The 25,822-nt window shown below is 41.1% G+C and overlaps 2 protein-coding genes and 1 long non-coding RNA gene across 5 annotated transcripts in view; all 3 read left to right on the top strand.

The window, feature by feature from the left end:
• The window catches only part of SNX2 (sorting nexin 2), a 56,944-nt gene extending 52,391 nt beyond the window's left edge, over nucleotides 1-4,553 (top strand). The window contains exons 12-16 of one of the 2 annotated variants that reach the window (XM_045486925.1): nucleotides 600-743; nucleotides 1,199-1,210; nucleotides 2,169-2,249; nucleotides 2,381-2,452; nucleotides 4,026-4,553. In XM_045486925.1, the coding sequence (XP_045342881.1) occupies nucleotides 600-743; nucleotides 1,199-1,210; nucleotides 2,169-2,249; nucleotides 2,381-2,452; nucleotides 4,026-4,076 (360 nt within the window). In that variant the 3' untranslated portion in view covers nucleotides 4,077-4,553. The remainder of the gene's footprint in view (nucleotides 1-599; nucleotides 744-1,198; nucleotides 1,211-2,168; nucleotides 2,250-2,380; nucleotides 2,453-4,025) is intronic. The other variant, XM_045486932.1, reaches the window with a different exon arrangement.
• A 9,581-nt stretch (nucleotides 4,554-14,134) lies between these two features.
• LOC123602451 lies at nucleotides 14,135-15,564 on the top strand. The gene is made up of 2 exons (XR_006714491.1): nucleotides 14,135-14,768; nucleotides 15,189-15,564. It is a non-coding gene; the product is annotated as an uncharacterized LOC123602451 (long non-coding RNA).
• Nucleotides 15,565-22,987: 7,423 nt separating this feature from the next.
• Nucleotides 22,988-25,822, top strand: part of SNX24 (sorting nexin 24) — a 162,365-nt gene continuing 159,530 nt past the window's right edge. Inside the window, exon 1 of one of the 2 annotated variants that reach the window (XM_045486958.1) lies at nucleotides 22,988-23,160. In XM_045486958.1, the coding sequence (XP_045342914.1) occupies nucleotides 23,101-23,160 (60 nt within the window). In that variant the 5' untranslated portion in view covers nucleotides 22,988-23,100. The remainder of the gene's footprint in view (nucleotides 23,161-25,822) is intronic. The other variant, XM_045486964.1, reaches the window with a different exon arrangement.

The raw sequence follows: 25,822 nt of genomic DNA on the forward strand, positions 1-25,822 counted from the left end.
GTGCGTTTCACACACACACACTCATTTTCCCTGTTCATCTTGTGTAGGACTCTCTCTTTTGTTGTTGTTACACCTTTACTTTCTCATTGCTTTGCTTTTATTTGCTGTGGGTCATCTCTTCCACATTTTTACTTCCTGTAGTCTTATGGGGTTTTCTCATTTTATTCTTTTCAATTTCTGGCCTATTTCCAACACTTAAATCTGCTTTTGATTTTTTTTTTTTTTTTTTTAAGTAGGAAAACTTACAATGTAAATATGATACCAGCCTTTTCCTATTAAATCTGTCTTCATAAAACTCTGTTAGAAACTTATTACAAGCTAAATTTAAAACCCAAATGGCTGGTGAAATAAATGCATCTTGTATGTAGTTTCTGTTTATTTATTCAGAGCTCTTCTAGTCACAGGGACTTGTTTTTGTTTTCAAGGAAGTGAACACAGAAATTTCTTTTATATTGGCATCTTTATTTGCATTATCTTAGCATATGAGAATGGCGTTTAAAATACTTTTTACTGTTTTCAGTATTACAGCACTTCAAGTATAATGAGAGTAATTCAGTGGTAACTCTCTCACTTAATAGCATTATGTCGTTCACTTATAGGGTGTGTTTGACCATCGGATGAAGTGCTGGCAGAAATGGGAAGATGCCCAAATTACTTTGCTCAAAAAACGTGAAACTGAGGCAAAAATGATGGTGGCCAACAAACCAGATAAAATACAGCAAGCTAAAAATGAAATAAGAGAGGTGATTAATATAAAATGCTTTATTTATCACTTTACTCAAATTTTCCATGAGTCATTCATATATGCATAATTTTTCATAAATTTTTTTCTGAGCCATTCAACACTAGCCATTTCTCCATAATTTTATGAACTGTGTTAGAATTACTTTAATGTTTTGATCATCGTCAAAAATCTCCAGAGCCCTTTCTTACTGCCACACGATTATTATGGAATGGATAAAGAAGCGCACAAGGAAAAGATTTAAATTAACCTCTAACTAGTAATTACACATTTCTTTTGAGATGGTTCATTTAATTTCAGATAATTACTTATTTTATGTTTTAGAGCATAGACTTGCCCCATATTTAGCTTTCTAAGCAACATTATCCCCCATATATATGTACTATATATGGTATTTTAGTAAATTTGTATAAGTTTATTATAATTTATACACTTCTTTTGCCATGCTTCAATAAGGAAATTGAAGAGGTAGGACAACCTTTATATTACTAAAAGTAAATGTACCTGCTCTTTGAAGAGTATGTACCACTGTTTTGGTTACATAGTGGGAAAATACCATTTCATTGCTTAAGTCTTCAGTTATTTTATTTTAGCTGTTCCATTGGTCACTGGTCACATGTTTTGTTGTTTCTGTACTGAATTTAATGTTGACGAGCAAGGTCTTCAGTAGACCATAATTCCACACTTTTTTTTTAAGCCGAACATTTTACTGTTAAAAAATGTTTTTTAAATGTTTTTTAAATGTTTGTCGTACACTTTTCTTAATTTAAAGTATTTCCACGGGCATATAAATTGTGATGAACGTGTATTCTTGAACTTGGCAGAATATTTTTGATATAATATGGAATTATTAATGATACCAAAAAGAACACTGCTAAATTATTTCATAGTGAATTTTATACTCAATGTTTTCATCTTTCTTAGTCGTATAATTAAGCTGTGGAGATTGTAATTGATTAAGTACTGAAATATCCTCATTATGGGGTGCCTGGGTGGCTCAGGCAGTTGAGCGTCCAACTTCGGCTCAGGTCACAATCTCGTGATTGATGAGTTCGAGCCCCGTGTCAAGCTCTGTGTTGACAGCTCGGAGCCTGGAGCCTGCTTCAGGTTCTGTGTCTCCCTCTCTCTCTGCCTCTCCCCTGCTCATGCTCTGTCTCTCTCTGTCTGAAAAATGAATACAAACATTAAAAACAATTTTTTTAATATCGTCGTCTTGAGTAAATGTGACAGTGAAATATTAATGAAAATTAACCTCCTAGACGTTTCTGCTACTTAGAAGTTAGATGAAAGTTGGAATGATCCTGAATTGGGCTTTGCCAGTAGTGAGCTTCCTCAGGGTCTACAGACCTTACATTAAATGAGCTAGTTCTATAATATTTTCCTGACAAGAGTTATAAATTTGTGCTTTTTTGTTTGTTTTTATTAGTGGGAGGCAAAGGTACAACAAGGAGAAAGAGATTTTGAACAGATTTCTAAAACAATTCGAAAAGAAGTGGGAAGATTTGAGGCAAGTATAATAATTTTACACTTGTCCCAACAACGTGGTCTTTTTTTTTTTTTTTTTTTTTTTTTGCTGTGATTTTGTAGTAAAATCAAATTTAGTTTTGTACTAATGGAGTTTTTCTTCATGTACTACAGAAAGAACGAGTGAAAGATTTTAAAACTGTTATTATCAAGTACTTAGAATCATTAGTACAAACACAACAACAGGTAAGCTTGTTTTCTTTATGACTTATTTTATAACTTATAGATTCTCCTAGGACTTACTTTGGTATACTTCTTCATCTTAAACACGTCAGTGAAAGGAGCTTTTATACTTACGGAAAATAAGAAATGGGATAGAGAAAACTGATGACCACAGAGGAAATAATTACTGGTAGTTAAACTGGAAAGTCTCAGGTCCTTTTTGCCTCTGCTCTTGAACACCAGGCAAGATGCTTTTTTTCCCACCGTTAGGTGATGAGAAACTTGCTAGACAGTCTTTTCCCTTTTCTTGTCTTCCTAGTTTTAGTTCCCTAGTGATCACAGTGGTTTGAGTAAATTCTTACAGTGAGTTCTCTTCCATAACAGAACTTAAATGAAAAACTAGCTTATTTAAGGTTAGCAGGCAGGGGTGGGGGTTGTGCTGTTTTGGTCTTTGTTTTATTTTGTGTGTGGTTTGTGATGATTGTATGCCACAAAATTTGTCTCCTTAACGAGAGAACAGACAAGACCGTGGCTTTTAATTAGTCTCTAATAAGAAAACAGTACAGGTTTTTTTTTCTGTTTGCTCTATTACAAGTTTGAGTAATCAAATTATATGTAATGTTTTGAATAAAAGGATGTCTTCTTTCTCCAGTTTTAAAATATGTGGATAGAAACTTGATTATGTAATATAAAATAGATTAGTTTTTGATTAAGCAATGGCATTATATGTTCAGATTACATTTAGTCTTTAAATAGTTCACCAAGTTAGATTTTTTAAAAGAACAATTTACATGAACTTGTTTTTAAAGGAGTTGTTTTAAACATAACTTCAGTTTATACTTTGGTTAATTCTGTGGACTATTGAAGAAACACTGGCAGCTGATTCCTTCCAGTTTCAAGAGAGACTGCATGTGTCCCTTTCTTTCCTGCCTAGTGTTTTCTTTTCTTGCTCCTTTTTTTTTTCATTGTTTTTGGCTACCAATAACATAAAATGTGAATACCCTCTGATTAGGATGTTATCCCTTCATATTGGAACAGTTCATTGCAGTTTTATTATTTAAGGTAGTCTCATTTAATTTACAGTAACAATCTGTTTCTGTATACAATTCCACATAAGCCAAAAAAATCTGAAGTTTTAGGGTATTTTAAAAACTATGTTGTTTACATCAAAAACTGAAATTAGCCAGTGGGAGTTAACATTTAAAATAATTTACACACGAAATATGTTGACAGACTTCAGTTAGGGACATTTAAATGATCCCATTTGGAAACAGGCTATAGTAGGGGCTCCTGGGTGGCTCAGCTGGTTAAGCATCCACCTTCAGCTCACAGTTTGTGAGTTTGAGCCCTGCGTCGGGCTCTGTGCTGACAGCTCAGAGCCTGGAGCCTGCTTTGGATTCTGTGTCTCCCTCTCTCTCTATTTCTCCCCGACTTGTGCTGTCTCTCAAAAAATAAACGTTAAAAAAAAAGTTAGAACCAGACTTTAATAAATGTTAGTCATTGTTAGCTACTTACATATACATTTTTAAGTGCCGTACGGAATATGTGCATATAAATGACAAAAGGTAATTAGAATATTTTTGGTTATGATCCACAGCTGATAAAATACTGGGAGGCGTTCCTGCCTGAAGCCAAAGCCATTGCCTAGTGAGAAGATTTCTGTTATGAAGATCTTGGATGTTTGTTCCAGTTACGCTGAATTCCACAGTGAAATCATTTAAAACCATCTAAATAAACCACTCTATATTTTATGAATTACATGTGGTTTTTTATATATATATAAATATATATATATACATACATATATATATATATACACATATATATACTCTGCCATTTTATTACAAGCTGCATGTCCCAACCCTCCTTGACTTAAGTGGACTGTGGCATGACATTCTGCAGTACTTTGCTGAATTGAACACTGTTGTGTCTTAAATACTTGCACTAAACAGTGCACTGCAAGGCCAGACAACTTTACATATTTTTTTCTTTACGATACATTCTGTAGCGTGTTTGCCCTCGTTATGAAGTGAATTATCAACGTGTTGATTAATGTTCACTTATACATTCCTGTACAGAAATTATGATTTTGTGATTACAGTAATAAAATGCTATTCCTTGTGAAGTATTAGTAACAAATTATTTGGGTATATAAACATGTTCGAGATCTTTTGAAAGCATTTTTAATGGGAAGAAATTTTTGCTTCTAGATATGCCTAGGTGATATGATCCATTAATTTTTTTTTAGTTGACAGAAAAGGCTGAACTCTTGTTATAAATGAGTAAATGCAGGTTAAGTTTTCTTCTGAAATCATCATAAACCAAAGAACATTTATCTTTTGATTCTACTCTGGAGAATGTTCTTGTCTTTAGTAAAGCAGAGAATGAATAATTGCTTTCTTGTTTTACTCCATCCCTGTTACCAATGTCCAATTTAGGAATTAGGAAAAAAATGTATTTATGTGCTTCTATTACAAGTCCTATGATTTCGCTCATCTTCAAAGTCCTAGACTTTGTGTCTTAGTTAACTGACTCCTTGCCTTTTCATTGTTTTTCGTTTGAAACTAATGGTAAGGTCATCTGTGCTCGTAACGGACAAAGAATGGTACCACGCTAAAATCCCCTATGATTTGGTGAATAACCGTGAATAACATAAAGCAAATTTGAAGTAAAATGAAATTTGTCTTTGTCAACCTTCTTACCTATTCTGTATCCTCTTGAGATGGCTGTTACATGCTCCTTGAGGCTGTCGAAAGTTCAAGTTATGACTGGCATCAGAGTTGTTTTCATTTTTTAACGTGTTCTTAAAGATACCCCTCTTCTTAAGCTTACCATGTGCGTCTCCCAGAGGAGACAGATGTGGTACGTGTAACTGAGTCCTCTCTGGCAGTTTACTGGATACAGTTAATAGCTCAGAGTGTTCTCAGGATGTGTTTGCTTCCAGCTGTTTTAGCTGAAGTTTTAAGCCTACTGTAGGCATTACTGATTTTTATACTCCTAGAACTCAGAGGAGTACCTGATTCTTAATAGGTTAATAGGAAAGACTTGATCAATCGAACAGGAAAAAGAAGTCCTGGAAGATGCAAAAATAAGACACTCTCTTAAGAAGGAGAAACTAACGCAGAAATAGGACTTCTGTTGCTTCTGTTGGAGATAACTTAGAAAGTTGTGCAAAATGAGCAGTTCGTAGTAGAGTGTATGAGATGCCGTCTTCTGGTCCCATTAACCCTGAGCAAAATCTCGCCTTACTGGGAATAGTTTGGCTACAGTCATGTCTTGTTACTATGTCCATAGTCATATTACTTGCAGAGACACAGTTGACATTCAGGGTAATAACTCGGTGAGATCACCCGTTCCACTGGGGTACGCTCGTTAGAGTATTCAGCACCTCTCAAAAGTAATAATTATTCTCAGTCTTATTCAAGCTGAAGAGAGTAACAGACCCAGTTCCCGTTCCAGATTTCATTCCCCTCAATAGTCTTTACTAAAAGAGAAAGAGTCTTTTGGAAATTTCAAGTAAATTATATGAGCCTCTGGTAGCTACCAGCCTTTTTAATATCTTCACCACTGAGCCCACCTCCACCTATAATCTTTGCGCCTCCTATTCATACTACTGAAATCATTTCACTCCAAAGAAATAGAATAGGAACATTAATAGTGCTAATAACGTTAGCCTTTTATACATCTGAACTTAATTTTTTTCCTTAAACCAGACAAATAAGGACTAAGTATAATACAGTGGATCAAGCTGAACCTGGAGTCAGCATACATGTGTTCATTCTTCTATCACTTTGTAACTATGTGACTTTGGCCTTACCACATAAAATTCATCTATAAAACAAGGGTGTAAGACTGATTCCTGAAGTGCCTTTCCACTTTAAAATAGTTTGCTTAGGGGCACCTGGATGGTTCAGTCGGCTAAGTGTCCGACTTCAGCTCAGGTCATGATCTCATGGTTCGTGAGTTCGAGCCCCGCGTCAGGCTGTCTGCTGTCAATGCAGAGCTCACTTCGGATCCTCTGTCCCTGCCTCTGTCTGCCCTTCCCCTGCTCATTCTCTCTCTCTCTCTCTCTCAAAAATAAGCTTTCAAGAATAAAATGTTTGCTTAAAATACCAAACTTCAATATAAATATTCTGTTAGAAAATTAAATTGTAATCAAAATCACCTTGTATAATAAAACAAGGCTAGAAATGTATGTAAAAATAGGATTTCTAAAACAAAAAGATGTTTTCCTGGTTGTATTTTTTGACAAGCTCTTTTCAACTATTTGGCTTGTTTTATACATACTAGCCTCATAACACCCTCGTTTCATTGTTCTTTAAACTTTTTAATTTTATTAATCCACATCTAGTAGTTTTGCAAGTTCCTCGTGCAAGTTGTTTCATATGTGGTTTTTAAATATAAATGAACCTCTTAACAAAGTCATATTTCTCTAAAGGAATGAAATCAGATGAATAGAAAAGTAAGACAAAATGCTTCATATCTTGAGGTCTAAGGGGAATTAAAAAGACATTTTTCTGTCTGAAATAAAGCTCGTGATTTAGACAAAGCTATGGTGACTTCACTTTTCTTGTGGCTCCCTTTTTGAGCAGTCGCGATTAACAAAAGTCGAGGGGACAGCAGAATTTCAGTAACAGTTACTAGAGATAGGCTGAGCAAAAGTCCTCATGTCTTAAAGGATGGGAGCTTGCTCAAGGATCCTTTTCCCAAGGAAAGATAACATCTGGGGAAAGGAAGTCCAGTCACTGGCTGGGGAACTTTGGAGGCATTTTCATATTCTGTTCTCTAGTCCGGAAATGTATATATTTCTCCATGTGACACAGTCACTGTTTCAAAGTATTGAGAAAAAGACTTTGAATAGAATCACCGTCTCCTTCCTTATCCAGAATCCAGAGTCTAGTAAGTATCAATGCTAACCCTCACAGTGAAGGCTATGGTTTCAAGTAATAATGAAGATACGTGGTTGGCCAGATGCAGAATTAGGAAGAAGAGAGGAATTTACAAGAGTGGTGTGAACAGTTGCTGATTACTCTGCTTTTTACTCTCATTCCTGTGGAGGGAGTTCATGGTTATCTGTGGATGAGGTCCTTAAGAGTTTTTTTTTTTTTTTTTTTTTAATTTTTTTTTTTAAATTTTTTTTTTCAACGTTTATTTATTTTTGGGACAGAGAGAGACAGAGCATGAACGGGGGAGGGGCAGAGAGAGAGGGAGACACAGAATCGGAAACAGGCTCCAGGCTCTGAGCCATCAGCCCAGAGCCTGACGCGGGGCTCGAACTCACGGACCGCGAGATCGTGACCTGGCTGAAGTCGGACGCTTAACCGACTGCGCCACCCAGGCGCCCCTCCTTAAGAGTTTAGACCAATAAAAATGTAATGTGAGCCTCCTAAGTAATTTGAAGCTTTTTATAGCCAAATTTTAATGAATAAAAGAAACAGATAAAATTAATTTAAATGTATACCCAGTAGCTCATGTCAAAATGTTATTTTAACGTGTAATCCAGTATATCAAGGATGATTGCAATCTTTTACGTTCTGTTTTTCATTCTAAACCTTTGCTATCCATTGTGTATTTTCCATTCTTACCACCTCTCCATTCACACTAGCCACACAGCAACCGACTGGTTGTCACGGGTGGCTCGTGGCTATGATACTGGACATTGCAGGTTTGAACAACGCCTGTGGCAGGACAATCTAGGTACAAGACTTTGTAGCATGGTGCTTTGCAAGTAGTGGATACCATGTATCCACTGTGAATTAATTGTAGCGCTGTATTGCCAGAAGCCAACTTCAAGACTCCGGGACAACTTCTTCCTCTTCCTGATGAGCAGATCCAGAGCTTAAATCATTACGATTGAACTGATTTTTCCTGTTAACCATCTGTGAATATTCTTCCTTGAAAACACGTGATGAGCTTTTCAAGATTCCGCTTCTAATCGTTAACGTATATAATTCTAGGAAGTCCTTTGGGATCCAGACAATTTATTTCTTCCAACTGTTAATTCAGAAGTGGCTATGAATAGAAGACTGTACAAAACAGGAAAGTTGCAGCTTGCGGTCTAATCTTTTAACGTACGTGAAGAAATTAAAAATGGTCATCTTCCTTTCTTCTGTCACATACTTTTTAAAAATTCTTTACGGATTAATTCAGAGTATTTTTTTTTTTTTAATTAACTGGGTGAGATGGAAAGTTTGTAATTAAAGCCAGTTAAGGTGAAGCTGCCCACTTGTTAGTACACAAAAAAAATTTTTTTTTTTTAATTAAGGCCAATTAATGGGATGAACTCTAAGGGAGTACTTGGAGAAAGAGAAGGCTCTATTTTAAATTTATATATATATATGTATGTATCTGTTTGATAAAAAAACTAAAATCAGACAAAATTTAACAACTAAACAATAAATTGCCTTGTTGCTTCCATAGTCAAGTCTCGAGATATCTCTTGATTTTGATTTTAACTTACATATTCTAGATCTTTATTTCAAACATTTCCACTATGTATATGTGTGTGCAGATTTGTATGTGTACATAAATACATGTGTCCGTGCATCACAGTGACGTTTCAAATTTCGTTTTCTAAATTTCAGCTAAAAATGTTGCCCAGCCTCTTGTAGTTGAGACGTAAAGCGAATGGTTTATACTTTCAGTTCCATTGCTTTAGGTACCGTTATTTTGCCAAAACAACTTGAGTTGAATCTGTTTCTGAATTGTATTCCCTTCTCATTTCTCCTGTTTTTCTCTCCCAGGGTCAGGATCTTGTGACCATGCACCAGAGCTATCTTAAGTCTCCTCTGAAATGCGCATTATTTCAGTCCCCCGATGTCAGCCCTCCAAACTGCTAAAATTATCCTCCTAGAGAACAATTCTTACCACAGTACCATGCACAGAAATCCTCAATAGACTCCCTACAGACTACAGATGAAATTCCAAATTATCCAAAATCTGGCCTCACACTACTTCCTGTCCCGATCTTACCCCTTCCCTTTGCTGTAATCAAGTGCAGCCCCTGTCTTGTGAGCATGTTCGGAACCTTCCTGAGTCTGCTGTTGTTGTTACCTTGTCTGAGTTACCTTGTCCCCTTTACCCGCAATTGTTTATATCCTATCCTTTCTTTAAACTCTAAGGCCAAATTTAAAAGTCCACATCTTCCATATATCCTTTTTAGACTCTTAACCAGACGTTAAGTAAGGAGCCTCTCTTGATCCTTCAGTAGGACTCTAATATTAAACACCTTGTGCCTTCCAAATTGTGCTTATTGATGTCTGCATTGCGTGACAGTTGATAGTTGTCTGGTCTTAGTGCTCCGACCAGTCTCTGTGCCCCCTTGAGGAATGACTGTGCCCTTGTTAGTTCTTGTAGAGCCTAGTACGGTTCAGCCACAGGGTGTGTATAGTTATGCATCCAGCCCACCAGTTTGAACCCTGACTCGAATCTATAGCACTGACTTTAAGAATGGTATTTTTCTTTTTTTTTTTTTTTAATTTTTTTTTCAACGTTTATTTATTTTTGGGACAGAGAGAGACAGAGCATGAATGGGGGAGGGGCAGAGAGAGAGGGAGACACAGAATCGGAAACAGGCTCCAGGCTCTGAGCCATCAGCCCAGAGCCCGACTCGGGGCTCGAACTCACGGACCGCGAGATCGTGACCTGGCTGAAGTCGGACGCCCAACCGACTGCGCCACCCAGGCGCCCCTAGAATGGTATTTTTCAATAAAACTTAGTTTCCATATCTGTAAAATGGAAAGTAATAATTGTGCTTGTTCAGGTCATCTTTAAGGGGCTTAAGATAATTGATGTGAATTTCTCAGCCATAGCAAGTGCTTAATAAATGTTGGCTATTATGTATCCACTAAGTGTTGACTGAACAATTAATACCTCCATCTGAGCAAAGAATACCTGCCTTTGGGTTATTTCACCAGTATTTGAGCCTTCTTGAAAAAAAAAAAAAAAATTGGTGTATGCTTGACCAGAGTCTAACTGGCCTTATCAGAAGGGTTTCCTCTCAGAACACTGCCTCTGAGATACGCTCTTGGAGCCCTGGGGCTGAGGGTTGGAGCTGGAGGAGGGGAATGCTTCTGGTTGAGATCAGCTTATATCCAGCCAACAAAAGTGCAACACTGTCCCCCCTCAAAATGGGTCTTGTCAGGAAATGTACTAGAGACTCTTAAGCCTAGGACAAAGGGGGAAAGGGTGAGATAGAAATGTGGCAGTTGCCCAGGGAGAAAAGTTTATTTCCACCCACAAGAACTTTGAAGATGCCATAGACTAAAGGAAGTAGTAAGCAATGAAGAAAAAATAATGGAGAATAAAAAGATGGTGGTAGCGGTTGATGGGGCCGCAGCAATTGGCCAGCCAAGTAACAGGGAGGGTCTGACCACTCGGTGGAAGTAGAAAAGGAGATAGTTTACAGAAGTGGAAATAAAAGTGAGTAGGTTCCATTCCATAAATACCTGTTCCGTCTCCACCACGTGCTTCAGGCACTGAAGCAATGGATTAAGATCAGGGAGATACAAGAAGGTTGCCCAGGATGATGACCAGGTTTCCAGCTTTAACCACTTAAGAATACTGCTGCTCCGCTTAACCGTGATATTAAAAGGAGTGGAGGTTTGGGGAAGGATGAAAACGAGTCAGGACTAGATATTGCATCATCACTTTAGAAACGTGACCATGCTCTGTTCCTTAAAACCATGATTGTTCATGCAAGTAGCCTCGGAGAACAAACAGGAGGAGATGAGTTTGCTGGGGACACATCCAGGGTGAAGCTAATGTCTAAAGTGGAAATGGAAGTTCAGAAGTCAGGTAGATGGAAAAGAGCCTCAGAATGAAGTAGAGAGGCTTCTTCTGAACAAAAAGGAAAGGAAGGTGGCGTGAATTTGGAAATAAAGACTGAAATTTTTTTCTTGATGTAACAGGAAGTTAAGCCATCAGGGAGTGATGTCAACAGGAAAGCCAAAGAAGATTGCAGGGCAAGGAAGAATGGTATGTGTTTAGACAACTGGCCTACAGATGGGTAGGAACAGGAATTACAAATGAGCTTGGAAATCGTGAATTTGCAGTGAAGCCAAGCAGAGAGAATAGCCGTTTCTTCAGCCATGAGAAAGCAGGATCTAACACAGATTGTTGGATTCATTCAGAACTAGTGATTGGTGGTGGGTGTGAGGGAAAGTCAAGGGGAAGGGGATTTTGAAATAAGTTTGTAAGACTACAGGGGTGCCTGGGTGGCTCCATCGGTTAAGCGTCCCACTCCGGCTCAGGTCACGATCTCACGGTTCACGGGTTTGAGCCCCGCGTCGGGCTCGGTGCTGACAGCTCAGAGCCTGGAGCCTGTTTCGGATTTCTGTGTCTCCCTCTCTCTCTGCCCCTCCCCTGCTTGCGTTCTGTCTCTCAAAAATAAACATTAAAATAAATTTTTTTAATATAAAAGAATAAAAGACTACAGAGGCACAAACTGAGAGAGGCAGATGAAGTGATGAGGTCAGAGGAGGAAACCTAAGTTTCCTGACATTAGTTGTTAGTATGTTGCCATTTAAAAAAAAAAAAAATACCATCAATATGCCAAACAACTGCCCAGGGCTCTCTAGTGGTGCGATTCACGTTATTTCCTCAAATTTACCTTTCAGCTTGCCAACCAATTGAAAGCTTTTGCTTGTCAGTAGATAAAAATCAACTCCAGTCTTCTGATTTTTAAAGTAATGTTTATCTGATCCAGTTATTACTTGCATACAGTTTGGAGACTAAACTAGTTTCCCAGCTGCCTCAGTTGCTGGTGCAGGCACCTCTTGATCTCAGGGTTGTGAGTTCGAGCCTCATGCTGGGTGTAGAGATTACTTCGAAACAAAATCATATATATATATATATTCAAGGATATATATATCAAAAAATACATATAAATATCCTTGAGTAGGAGGAAAATAAACTAACATCGGAAAGGCTAAATGACAAAATAGAGGGCTTCTATGCCCCACATGTACCTCAGTTACCCAGTGAAAGGTAACCTCTCTACTTTTAGCTGTTCTACCATTTACATCACCTTCACATTTCTAAAAAAATTTTTTTTTAACGTTTTATTTATTTTTGAGACAGAGAGAGACAGAGCATGAACGGGGGAGGGGCAGAGAGAGAGGGAGACAAAGAATCGGAAGCAGGCTCCAGGCTCTGAGCCATCAGCCCAGAGCCCGACGCGGGGCTCGAACTCACGGACTGTGAGATCGTGACCTGAGTCGAAGTCGGACGCTTAACCGACTGAGCCACCCAGGCGCCCCCACATTTCTAAATAAAGTGCGTGTCCGGCTAGCTTTTTGTCCGTCTGCCTCATGCCCTCATGCCCCTCCTCCCCCGCCCCCGTTCAAGTATAGTTAGGTTACAGTTTCTGGTTAAATCCGTATTTAATGCTCGCGGTAGTGTGCCTATACAAATATTGTTCACCATGGAAAGTTGTAGTATATTTAATCATGATTTTCTTTTTTAAAAAACAAACTTTATTTTCTAGAACAGTATTAGACTTACAGAATCTTGGGAATAGTTCCCCTCAATATCTCATTTCCCTCATTATATATATATATATATATATATATATATATATATATTTTAGAAAGCAATATTATTTTTTAATGTTTATTATTTTTGAGAGAGAGACAGAGCACCAGCAGGGGACAGGTAGAGAGAGAGGGACAGAGAGAGAATCCCAAGCAGGCCCCACAGCTGTCAGCACAGAACGTGATGTGGGGCTCAAACTCACGAACCGTGAGATCACGACCTGAGCCGAAACCAAGAGTAGGACGCTTTACCTACTGAGCCACTCAGGCACCTGTCTTCCTGTTTCTCGATTTAGCCCTCATTTTGGTGGATATACGGAGTAGTTTCCTGAAAACAGATACATAGAAACCATACTTTTGAGACTTTATTTTAGTTTTCTTCTTAATAGATAATTTAACCAAGTATATGTTGAGAATGATTTTCTCTAGAACTTTGAAGACAGTGCCTCATTGTCTTTCAGCTTCCAGTGTTGCTGTTGAGAATTCCAAAGCCATTCTGTTTTCTGATCCGTTGCGTATGAGCTGTTTGCCACCCCAACCCTGCCGCCCCTCTGGACTCCACAAGGTCTTTTGTCCCTAGTGTTCTGGAATCTTACAGAGATTTGCTGTTGTGTATGTCTGTTTTAATCCAGTATGGGTGCTTTCAATCTGGAAACCTGACATACAGTTCTGGAAATTCTCTTGAATTGTTTCACTCATGATGTCTTCCCTTCTGTATTCTCTGTCTTCTCTTTCTGGAAGACCCATCATTGGGATATTGGATATCCTGGACTTGGGCCAATATTTTTCTTTCTTATTTTCCATTTCTGTCATTTTTTTTTCTACTCTCTGATTATACTTCTTTGTTTTGTGATCATTCCTTTTTTTTTTTTTTTTATGTTTATTTATTTTGGGGGCGCCTGGGTGGCTCAGTCGTTTAAGCATCTGACTTTGGCTCAGGTCATGATCCCACAGTTCACGAGTTCGAGCCCCGCTTCAGGCTCCGTGGTGACAGCTTAGAGCCTGGAACCTCCTTCAGATTCTGTGTCTCCCTCTCTATCTGCCCCTTCCCTGCTCAAGCTCTCTCTCTCTCTCTCTCTCAGAAATAAATAAACATTAAAAAATTATTTTATGTTTATTTTTGAGAGAGCAAGTGGGGGAGGGGTGGTAAGAGAGGGAGACAGAATCTGAAGCAGGCTCTGTGCTGACAGGAGAGAGCCCCATGCGGGGTGCAAACTCGTGAACCATGTGATCATGACCTGAGCTGGAGTCAGACATGGAACTGATCAGGAATTCAGGTGCCCCTGACCAGTCCTATCTTTAAGGCCTGTATCTCTCTGAGAATGTTACTTTTTATTGTACTTTTTAAAGTTCTTTTCCTCCCCGTTTCTGTATCCTCAAAATTATTTTCTCTATTTTGGCCTCTCTTTTATGTTAGATGCTTTCCTCAGATACCTATTAATCACTGAATGCCTCTTCACGTTTAGCAGTGAAACATGTTTAGCAGCGAAAGCCAGTTGGGTGCTCTGAGCATAGTCGTGGGACCTGTGAGATTTAAGCATCACTGAGGAGTGATCTCACTGAGCTGTTTGTAGGAAATTTCCAATGTGGGTGTCTCCAGATTTCTCCTCTTGGGCTGGTCAGATTTTCCAGAGAATGCTTTTCCTGTTTCCTGCCTGGAAGGTAGGAAAGTTTTCAACGTTCATCGTTCGGCATGTATATTGCCACCACCCCCAGACCCTCAGACAGGTGGTCTTTACAATGCAAAGACTCTGTCTTCTCCCCTCTCTTGAGGACATAACCTCCAGCACGTCTAGAATAGCATGGAGGTGAGGAGGTGATGAAGGAAGGGGTCTTCCCGATTCTCAGCTAGGTGTCACTCCATCTTCCGAGTTGTAGCCGGCCCCCTCCCATTCTGGGAGGCACCTGCTGTTCCCTGTTGCTGTGCCTTTGACTGTTGTGCTGTGTAAATCAGGCTGGTTTTCAGCTTTCCCATTGAAATTCAGCTTTTTCTTGTTTGCTACAACAGTTACTTCTCATCCATCTGCTTTGTAGCTCACAAATATCTTGTTGCTGTTCTCTCTTCTCCTGTTTTCCCTATTTTTATGGGTGTAAGGGAAAAAAAGGGAAAGTTCCTTGTAGTTTTACTGGGGCTGGAGGAAAACGTGAAATCAGTTATGGATGTTCAATTTGCTATCGTAACCCAGAACTCTCTAGATAGGTTTTCTTTGTTTCTTTTTTTTTAACAGCAACGTAGTATTCATTGTGTGGTTTCACTGTGGCCTCTGTCCTTAGCTCTTATATTTCTTGCCTTGGGGGTAGCCAGCCTCCATGTTTTCAGGATATGCAGAGGGACAGATGGAAAGATCCAAGAGGCCAGGAGCGGAGGCCTTCTGCCAGTGACCAACATGAACTTGCCAGGCATGTGAGTGACCCACCTCGTTGGTGGGTCCCGTAGTACAGTAAGTAGACTCTGGAGATGACTGAGCCTTGGTGGATATTTTGACGGCAGCCAAAGCTGCTCCCAGATTCCTGACCCATAGAAACCATGAGAGATGATAAGTATTAATTGCTAAATTGTGGCGGGAGGTAATTTGTTATGTGCTAATAAACATTTAACACAGATCTTTGGGCCCAATTGAATTCTTCTGGGAAATGCCTGTTCGAACTGTGAACATTTCCTATTATGCTGTTAAAAAAATTGTGTATTCTTTACATGTATAATGTACATTAGTCGTCTGTTATACAGGTTGAAAATATTTTTCTGTGCTTGTTGAATGTTTTTTTAAACTTTATTCTCTTTGGCTGACATTGCAATTGACCTTTGAACAACATGGGTTTGAACTGTGCAGGTCCACTTACATGTGGAATTTTTTATAAATACAGTATATTATGGTACCTGTATTTTCTTTCTTATGATTTTAACATTTTCTTTTCTCTAAGCTTTCTTTATTGAAGGAATACTGTATATAATACATCTAACATACAAAATGTGTAATTGAAGGTTTATGTTCTGGTTAAGGCTTCTAGTCAAGAGTAAGCTATACGTACTTTAGTTTTTTGGGAGTCAAAAGTAATATGTGGATTAAAAAAATTTTTTTTAATGTTTATTTTTGAGAGAGACAGACAGACAGACAGAGTGTGAGCAGGGGAGAGGCAGAGAGAGAGTGAGATACAGAATCCGAAGCAGGGTCCAGGCTCTGAGCTGTCAGCACAGAGCCCCACGCGGGGCTCAAATCCACGAACCGCAAGATCATGACCTGAGCTGAAGTCGGACGCTTAACTGACTGAGCCACCCAGGCACCCCAAGTTATACATGGATTTTTAACTGCAGGGGGAGTCAATGCTCCTAACCCCTATTTTATTCGGGGGTCAAGTGTAATTTTAAATCCTTATCTAGTCTAAAATAGCTTTCCATTAATGTCTTTGACATTTTGTATATTGTAATAAGAAGATTTCGTCCACATGAAGGTTTTTATAGCTTTGCTTTTTCATAGAGATTTTTACTCTGTATGGAATTCATTTTTAATTTTTAATTTTTTTTTAATGTTTATTTATTTTTGAGACAGGGAGAGACAGCATGAACGGGGGAGGGTCAGAGAGAGAGGGAGACACAGAATCTGAAACAGGCTCCAGGCTCTGAGCTGTCGGCACAGAGCCTGACGCGGGGCTCGAACTCCTGGACCGCGAGATCATGACCTGAGCCCAAGTCGGACGCTTAACCGACTGAGCCACCCAGGCGCCCCTGGAATTCATTTTTAAAACCTATTTTATTTTTCTTTCAAATGGATAGCCAGTTGTCTATAAACTCTTCTCTATACCATTTATCTAAACACCATTTATTTTTAACATATGTTGAAATTTTACAATTTAAACATTTATGAAAGCTAAGTAAATACCATTTGTTGACTACTTCCCCCCCGCCGCCCATGTGTTTGAAATAACACTGTGTGGTTCATGCTACATTGCCGTATATTCAGGGATCTGTTTCCGGACTACTTGGGTCCCTGGAGCATTGTCTCATTCTGTTCCAGGATGACCCTGGCTTCGTTACAGACTCTCCCTGACCTATGCTGGTTTAGCTCAAGGGTTTTTGCCTTTATCCTGGTGCCAAAGCAATACCCATTCTTTGAATTTGCACCTTCTCTCAGGTTGATGATGCGCAGTAGGATACTCTCTTGTGATGCTGGGCGGCCATAGCTCCCAATCGACCAGGAGATCACACGGGTGAACAACTAACACACCTACAGCATTCTTTTTTTTTTTTTTTTTTAAATGTTCCATACAGTATTCAATAAATTCCAGGAGATAGTCAATACTTGGTTATAAAATAGACTTTGTGTTTGATGATTTTGCCCAAATGTAGATTAACAGAAACATTCTGGACATGTTCTGGACATCGTGGGCTAAGACTCGATGTTCACTAGGTTAAGCAAGTATTAAATGCATTTTTGGCTTAACGCTATTTTCAGCTGATAATGGGTTTCTCAGGCCATAACCCCATTGTAAGTCAAAGAAGGTCTGTGTTATGGCTTTATAATGTTTTGATGTCCTGTAAATTAGCTTATGCCTTCATTCATTTTTCTTCTTGTTCAAACTTGCCCTGAGTATTCATTTTTCATGTGAATTTTAGAACCAGCTTGTCACTTTTCTTAGCTTATTGGGGTTTTAATTGCATTGACTTTATAAATCCTATTGGTGAAATCTCCTATCTTTAAAATAATTGATTCTTTCCATCTGGGAACATGCTGTAACTATTTGCAGACCTTTCTTTCTGTCCTTTAATAAAGTTTTTTATGTTTCTTCAAAAGGTCTTGAACATTTATTGTAAAGTTTATCCTTAGACATTGTAAGTTTTAAAGGTTGTTACTGGTGATATCTTTTGTTTTTCCCAATGTTGTTTTCTAACTGATTAATGTTAGTGTGTAAGAAAGCTATTGTATAAGAAATCTACTGATTAGTATATATTGATTTAATATATGGTGCCTTATGAAACTTTAATTAATTCTAATAAGTTTTTAGTTGACTGTGTTCTATGTAGAGTTCATCTACACATAACCTTGGTTTTCTTTCTTCCTATCCAATACCTGTACCTCTTAGGTTTTTTACGTGTCTTATTTCACTGGCTTCCAGCAAAATGTGAAAGAACAGTTGTGATACACTTATTGGTACTGTTATGATGTCTCCTCATATAATGCTGAATAGATTTGCTGTGAGATTATGGTAGTTAACCTTCATTAAGCTAAAGGTGGGCGCTGGGGTGGTTCAGTCTGTTAAGCGTGCAACTCTTGATCTCAGCTCAGGTCATGATCTCATGGTTCATGAGATCAGGCCCTGTGTCGGGCTCTGTGCTGACAGTGTGGAGCCTGCTTGGGATTCTCTCTCTCCCTCTCTCTCTGCCCCTTGCCAACTCATGCACATGATTCTCTCTCTTTCTCTCTCTCTCTCAAAATAAATGCATAAGCTTTAAAAGAAAAAAAAAGATGTTTCTAGCTCTTCCTAGTCTAAGAATTATTAGGAAGTGGTACACTGATTTATTAATGATTTTTTAGGATTCATTGAAATATTCATTTGGGTTTTTTTCTTTTCTAATATGATGCTAAGAAATGCGTCAACGGATTTCCTAATGTTTAGGAAATCCACCAACATAACCACCTTTATGTTGCTGGGATAACTCTTATTTGGTCATGATGTATTAGTCTTATAATTGAATGTTGAATATGTAATCCATTCCTGATAGATTTTGGTCAGAACTTCTAATATAGTGGTGCCTGGCTGGTTCAGTCGTTAGAGCATTCAACTCTTGAACTCAGGTCAAAATTAATATAAGTTGGTGTTTTAAGTAGTTTATATTGCTAAAATATATTTCTACCCAGTATTATGTAAATATGGTATTTTTACTGTAAGAGTTTTATACCTGGATTCTAACAGAATTTTATTATTTTGGTTATGCAAATTTTTTGCTTTTGTTTAAAAAAATTTTTTTGAACATTTAATTTTGAGACACAGAGACAGAGTGTGAGCAGGGGAGGGGCAGAAAGAGAGGGAGACACAGAATCCAAAGCAGGCTCCGGGCTCTGAGCTGTCAGCACAGAGCCCGACGTGGGGCTCGAACTCAGGAACGGTGAGATCATGACCTGAGCTGACGTCAGAGCTTAACCGACTGAGCCAGCCAGGTGCCCCATATTTTTTACTTTTATTAACAGATACTAACTGTTCAATGTCTTACGTATGTATTTGCCATGTATTTTTATTAAGGTTCTGAGAAAAAAATTAGCTGGCTTGTCGCTGATCGTAGAGTAAGTCTAAAAATTATGTAGGAACAACAGGATAAAATAGTTGCCATGTTCTCTTTAGCGTTCTTCTTTTCTCCCCTTCTTAGTGGTTACTCACAGAATTTGGTTAGAAATTTAGCCTGGGTGGCTCAGTTAATCATCGACTTGATTTAGGCTCAGGTCATGATCTCATAGTCCTGAGATCAAGCCTCACATCTGACTCCATTAAGATTCTCTCTTTTCCTCTCCCTCTGTCCCTCTTCTGGTCCCAATCATACTCTGTCTCTCCCTCTCCCCCTCACACCCCCCCAAAAAAAGAAAGAAAGAAAAAGAAAAGAAATTTAGCTCTTTAAAAAAATTAAGGTCTTCTATTAGCTAGGAATTTCATAGTTACTTATTTTGTCTAAGCCTCAATTACGCCATCTATAATAACTGAAATAATAGCGATACCACTTATGGCTGAGCCGATAGACCCCAAGAACACACCCACATATTGGATTTTCAGCAAGGCAAAATTAAATTATACACAGCTATTAGAATACAGCAAATAGGTTTCACTTGGACCGTTCTGTCAGATCTTCATAGATCCACACATTTCTGCCTGTTCAGTTCAACAGGTAAACAGGTGAGCGATGCCAGACAAAAATGTATATGCCAGGTTACTAGCAGGCTTTGGGGTAGGAGAGTGTAGAAAACATGCTAAAAGTTTGCTCAGCAGTCTCTAGCACAAGGATTTTATGATTGCATAATCCTGTTACATTAACCACTGAGACTTTTTTTTTAAAGATTTTATTTATTTATTCATTTATTTATTTAGGGTTTATTCATTTTTCAGAGACAGAGAGACAGAGCATGAGTGGGGGAGGGGCAGCGCGAGGGGGAGACACAGAATCCAAAGTAGGCTCTAGGCTGTGACCTGTCAGCACAGAGCCCCACGTGGGGCTCGAACCCCCAAGCCATGAGATCATGGCCTGAGCTGACGTCAGATGCTTAACCGACCCAGCCACCCAAGTGCCCCTATTTTATTCATGTTTTTTAAACTTTAAGACTCATGATTTTTTTTCCAATAATCTCTACACCCAACATGGGGCTCAAACTCAAAATCCCGAGATCAAGAGTCCTATGCTCTTCTGACTGAGCCAACCTGGCACCTCACCATTATTAAAAAAAAAAAAAAAAAAAAAAAAAAAAAAACACAAGACAGGGGGTGCCTTGGGTGGCTCAGTCAGTTAAGCATCCAACTCTTGATTTCGGCTCAGGTCATGAAGTCATGGTTCATGAGTTCCAGCCCAGTGTTTCGCTCTGTGCTAACCGCACACAGCCTGCTTGGGATTCTGTCTCCGTCTCTCTCTCTGCCCTACCCCCTTCTCTCTCTCAAAATAAATAAAAACAAACTTAAACAACAACAACAACAACAAAAAGAAACACTACTTCTTAGATCTTTAAAGTCCTACAGCAGATCACACCTCCTCATGGGGTTATCAGAAAGCTTAATACTGAGACAGGGTAGTTAATGGCATCTGCCATAGTACCTGCTGCATTCTGCTGCTTTTGTAGAGATTATTTATTTTTTATTTATTTTTTTTAACGTTTTATTTATTTTTGAGACAGGGAGAGACAGAGCACGAACAGGGGAGGGTCAGAGAGTGGGAGACACAGAATCTGAAACAGGCTCCAGGCTCCAAGCTGTCAGCACAGAGCCCGACGCGGGGCTCGAACTCACGGACCGCAAGATCGTGACCTGAGCCGAAGTCGGCCGCTTAACCGACTGAGCCACCCAGGCGCCCCTGTAGAGACTATTTAAATGCTTATGCAAGGCTTTCAAGAAAAATGTGCCAGGCAAAGTGCCAAGCAGGGGATAAAAAAAAAATGTTTTTAAAGGTATATGCCCTAAAACCTACTGGGTGAGGCAGTGAAGTGAATCACAAAACACCCGGTGATAGTCACCAGAGGCTTAAGAGAACCTATAAGCCGGGCTCTGAACTCAGACAGCATGGTGTCCGTAGAGCTGTTTCCCAACATGAGATGGTGCTGGCCAGCAGAAGAAAAGAGGAAGACGAGTCTGGTCACGGGGCACAGATTTCTGCTGAGGCATGGAGTTCTGAGGGGGGGATGCTGGAGTCGCAAGTGTGTGGGTCAGCAGACAGGTCTTCAGATGAGGCTAATGAGGTTTTGTAGGTCCACATCAGGCCCGTTCTTTCTTTCTTTCTTTCTTTCTTTCTTTCTTTCTTTCTTTCTTTCTTTCTTTCTTTTAACGTTTATTATTGAGAGAGAGAGAGAGAGAGAGACAGAGCATGAGCATGGGAGGGGCAGAAAGAGGGGAGACACAGAATCTGAAGCAGGCTCCAGGCTCTGAGCTGTCAGCCGAGATCATGACCTGAGCCGAAGTCTGACGCTTAACCTACTGAGCCACCCAGGCAACCCGCACATCAGCCAAGTTCTTAAAGGAAAGGGCCTGATGCTTTGTCTTTTCCCAAGATTTAGGGGCTCAGGATAAACTTCAGAGCTTACCAAGTTGTAATGCCCCTGGCCTCCAGAGCAAACAGAGTTGGAAGCAGGTGTTTAGGGGCACTTGGCTGGCTCTGAGGATATAGAGTGTGGGACTCTTTGATCTGTGGGTTGACAATAGAGTGTGGGACTCTTTGATCTGTGGGTTGACAATAGAGTGTGGGACTTTTTGATCTCTGGGTTGTGAGGTTGAGAAGCTGATTGCCTGCAGCCCCAAAGCTCACTGGCTGGTCACTTCATAATGTGACCCACAAGTCACCTCCAAGTTTCTATTCTGCTCCATGCTTTATTTATTTATTTATTTATTTTTACCGTTTATTTATTTTTAAGACAGCATGAGCGGGGCAAAGGCAGGGAGAGAGGGGGACACAGAATTCGAAGCAGGCTCCAGGCTCTGAGCTGTGAGCACGGAGCCGGACGTGGGGCTGGAACCCACAAATTGAGAGATCATGACCTGAGCCAAAGGCAGACGCCTAACCGACTGAGCCACCAAGGCGCCCCTCCATGCTTTAAGGCAGAGTTCGCAAAGGTAATCTGCTAACATTTCATCTGTTAGGCACTTTCAGCTTAACTGGTCCTGGCCTGAAGAGCACATTCGGGCCCTCTCTTTTCTTTTCTTCCTCGTGTGTGTGTCTGTCTTCTAGTTAAAACGCCACAGATACTCAGAGGCAGTATTTTAGTATTGGACCTAGAAGCCAGAACGTGGGTGTCTGTGGCCCGCTGACTTTCAGGTTCAGTATTACAATACCATCCCCAGCTTCGCGGGCGAACTCCGAACGAGACGCTGACCTTGGACTATAAGGCAAATAGAAAAGTCTGGGTAAAAAGTTGGGAGGGTTCGCTGCTGTTCCTGCCAGCCGAGAGTTAAAAACGAAAACCCAAGCATCCGAAACCGAACCCAGGAGCTCCAAGCTTTTCTGTCGCCCGCGGTCCCGCCATCCGCTCGGGTGGCGTCTCGGGAACTGCAGACACAGCGCGGGCGGGCGCCCGAAGGACAGGGAGCGCCCGGGTGCGGCCCGGTCCCGGCGCCTGGCGCGGAGGCGCGCACACCCCTTTTCTGCAGACTCACAGGTTTGCAGGCCCCGCCTCCTCCGGGCCCAGCTCCGCTCCGCCGCCCTGCGGGCCCGGACCCGGGAGCCCAGAGCCCCGCGCCCTCCGCCGCGGGGGGCCCCCAGCTCCCCCGCCCCGTGCCCCCAGGAGCGCGGCGCGCCAGTGGTGCGCCGGGGGCAGCGGCGGCGGCAGCGGCGGTTCCCGGCCGGGCCGCGCAGCCTGTGGGTCCCGGGGGCGCAGGGCAGGGAGGCGGGGCGCTCGGCCGGGGGCGGAGCTGCGGCCGCGAGCCCGCCCCCCGCTCGCCCTCCGCCGGCCGGCTGGCGCGGCCATGGAGGTCTACATCCCGTCCTTTCGCTACGAGGAGAGCGACCTGGAGCGGGGATACACGGTAGGCGCGGGCCGCTGCCGGACAGGGCCCCTGAGCGGGGCCCGCGGCTGCTGAGCGCGGTGGTGCCCCCGGCCGCCGCCCGCCCTGCGCGGGGGGTCCCCGGGCTGCCCTCCCTTCCCCCGGGCCTGAGGCTGGGCTGCGCCCCGGCGCGGTTGTCAGGGAGACGGGGCCCCCTCCGCGGCGCGGCGGCCCCGATTCGCTCCCTTCCCCCTCCCGGCCCCGCTCCGGGCCTCGGGGCAGGAGTGCGGGGAGTCCAGCCCTCGTGCGCCGCGCTCGCCATTCTCCCCGCCGCTCGCCCTCTGCAGCCCGGGGTGGGCTGCGTTCGTGTCTGGCACGGCTGCCCCCTCTCCGCCCAGACAGGAGTGGCTTCGCGGCGGATTGATGTCCGTTTCCAAGTTCCGTGGGTCCATTCAGATGGAAAACATGCTAATTAAAAAAAAAAAATCATTTGTAGCGATTTATTAAAGCCCGAGTGAGCACGTGTGTTGCTTTTAGATGGCTTCCAAAGTTTTTTTTTTTTTTTTTTTTTCCCCTCTCCTCGTTCTGCAGTGCCTTGAGATGGCATCATCAGGTACTTTCTGAGCACCTGTTCCGTACCTGAGACTGATCCCTGAGAACTGAGAAACAGGGCCCCTCATCTCAGGCGTGGAAGAGTGTGTCGGGAGGGCGAGGGAGGGCCTGGGACCTTTGGGCAACGAGTTCAGTAAGTAAAATGTGGGTGGTTGATTTCCCAGTGGACGTAGGCACCTTTATCTAGACCATCATTGCTAAAGGGAGAAATTCCTCATGCTGGTTGGACCTTGAAAGAATTTTATTTCCAGTTGTTAAAGAGCAGGTAGGCAGAGAAGATTGCAGAGGGCAGCCTGAAAGGAGTGATCACATTATTCAGCTCTAACTCACTCACTTGCTAAACACCAGAGACTTTAATTCGGCAGGCAAGGGTTTGAACCTTTCTGTCCTCTAAACATTCCTGGGTTTTGGTGACAGCCTATTTGGAACCTTGTGTGTTTTCATAGGGAGGATTAAATCTACCTCTCAAGGGAATTTTGAGAATTAAGAGCAGTGATTAAAAAAAATCAGGGAGTATGTGGGCTTTTAGGATTAAGTAGACCTCTGGGTTCAGGTGTCCCAAAAGAAGCACTCAGGGTGCCTTCCTTTGGGGAGGAAACTACAACTGGGGAGGGTGGGGGAGGGCAGAGCTGAGATCTGTTTGGCCATTATTTATATAAATAAGTCTTTACAATGAATTGACATTTGGTTAAATATTGTCTATTTTACTTAAAAAGGGCGGGGGGGGGGGCGGTGTGGGAGATTGAATTCAAGCTTGAACTATGCAAACCCTTTTCCTTAAAGCCTTGAAACCTGGGTTGTCTTTAATTCTTCCAGATAGGTCACTTCCCCCATCAGCATCAACAGTTATGGAGGGCTTACCATCTTGGGGACATTCTTTAGGATCTGAAGATCATAGCCTGGTTGTTTGGTCATTTTTAGATGAAGGCTGTCTCAGTAATCCAAACTAAAGTTAGTTACTTCCCCAAAGAAGCACTTTCAAATCAACATTAAGGCTTTTTGGCCATTAGCGATTCTCTTACTGCATCTGTGTTTTCCCACACTGTTTTCAAACACCTTTTCCTGACTTGTATTACTACCAGGCATGTGCCAGGTTGTGAATTAAATCGATTTGGAAGGAGCCCGTTTCTTGGTCAACTTGGCAGTGTGAAGGTTGCCTATGTGATGACAGTTGGCGTGCTTTTTAAAAGTTAACTTTTTACAAAAATCCCATCTCATTTAGACTGGTAACCATATTATTAAGATACCACTGCAAGTGATTTTTTTTTTCCTCTGTGAGTCTAGGAAGCAGCTATTGGATACTTTGTTCCCTCTGAGCAGCTATTTTGTAACTGCTCAGCAGTTACTCATTTAGCAAATATTAACTGAATGCCTGCTCCCTGTCTGTATTCTAGGTCCTGGGAATTTATTAGCGGATAATATTTCGCCTTTAAAAAAACCCTCAGAATTTAAAAATACGATCGCACGTTGCTCAACAAGAAACTTGTGAAATAATGGATACTTCGGAGTAAAGCACATCTTTTTACTCTAGTGATTATGTCTGTTTTAAAATTAAGAAATAGTGTGCTCAAATTCAGTGATAGGAGGTTCATTGTAGCGAAGTGTGGTTTTATCTCCTTGCTTCTAATCCCTTGCCCTAAAGACATAAAACGTGGGGCTGCTGTCTTAGAGACTTTTCTGTTTGCCCTGAAAACATGATGCTTTTTTCCCCTTAGAATAAGTTGTAAGATTCATCCTACAACATGGATATCTTCCTGTGCCGATATGGATAGGTCTGTCTCCTCCTAGCTACTAGCAAAGGATCTTCCTCTTAAGGAATACTCCATCATTTGTTTACCCAGATCTCTTGTTCATGGCGACTGGCATTTGCTTCTAATTTTTAAAACATTTTTTTTAATCTTTATTTTGAGAAAGAGCAAGTGGGGAGGGGCAGAGAGAGAGACAGAGACAGAGAGAGAATCCCAAGCAGGCTTCACACTGTCAGCATGGAGCCTGATGCCATACAGGGGCTTGAACTCATGAACCATGAGGTCATGACCTGAGCTGATAACAAGAGTGGGACACTTAACCACCTGAGCCACCCAGGTGCTTG

This window comes from Leopardus geoffroyi, chromosome A1 (genome assembly GCF_018350155.1).
Source record: "Leopardus geoffroyi isolate Oge1 chromosome A1, O.geoffroyi_Oge1_pat1.0, whole genome shotgun sequence".
Lineage (NCBI taxonomy): Eukaryota > Metazoa > Chordata > Mammalia > Carnivora > Felidae > Leopardus > Leopardus geoffroyi.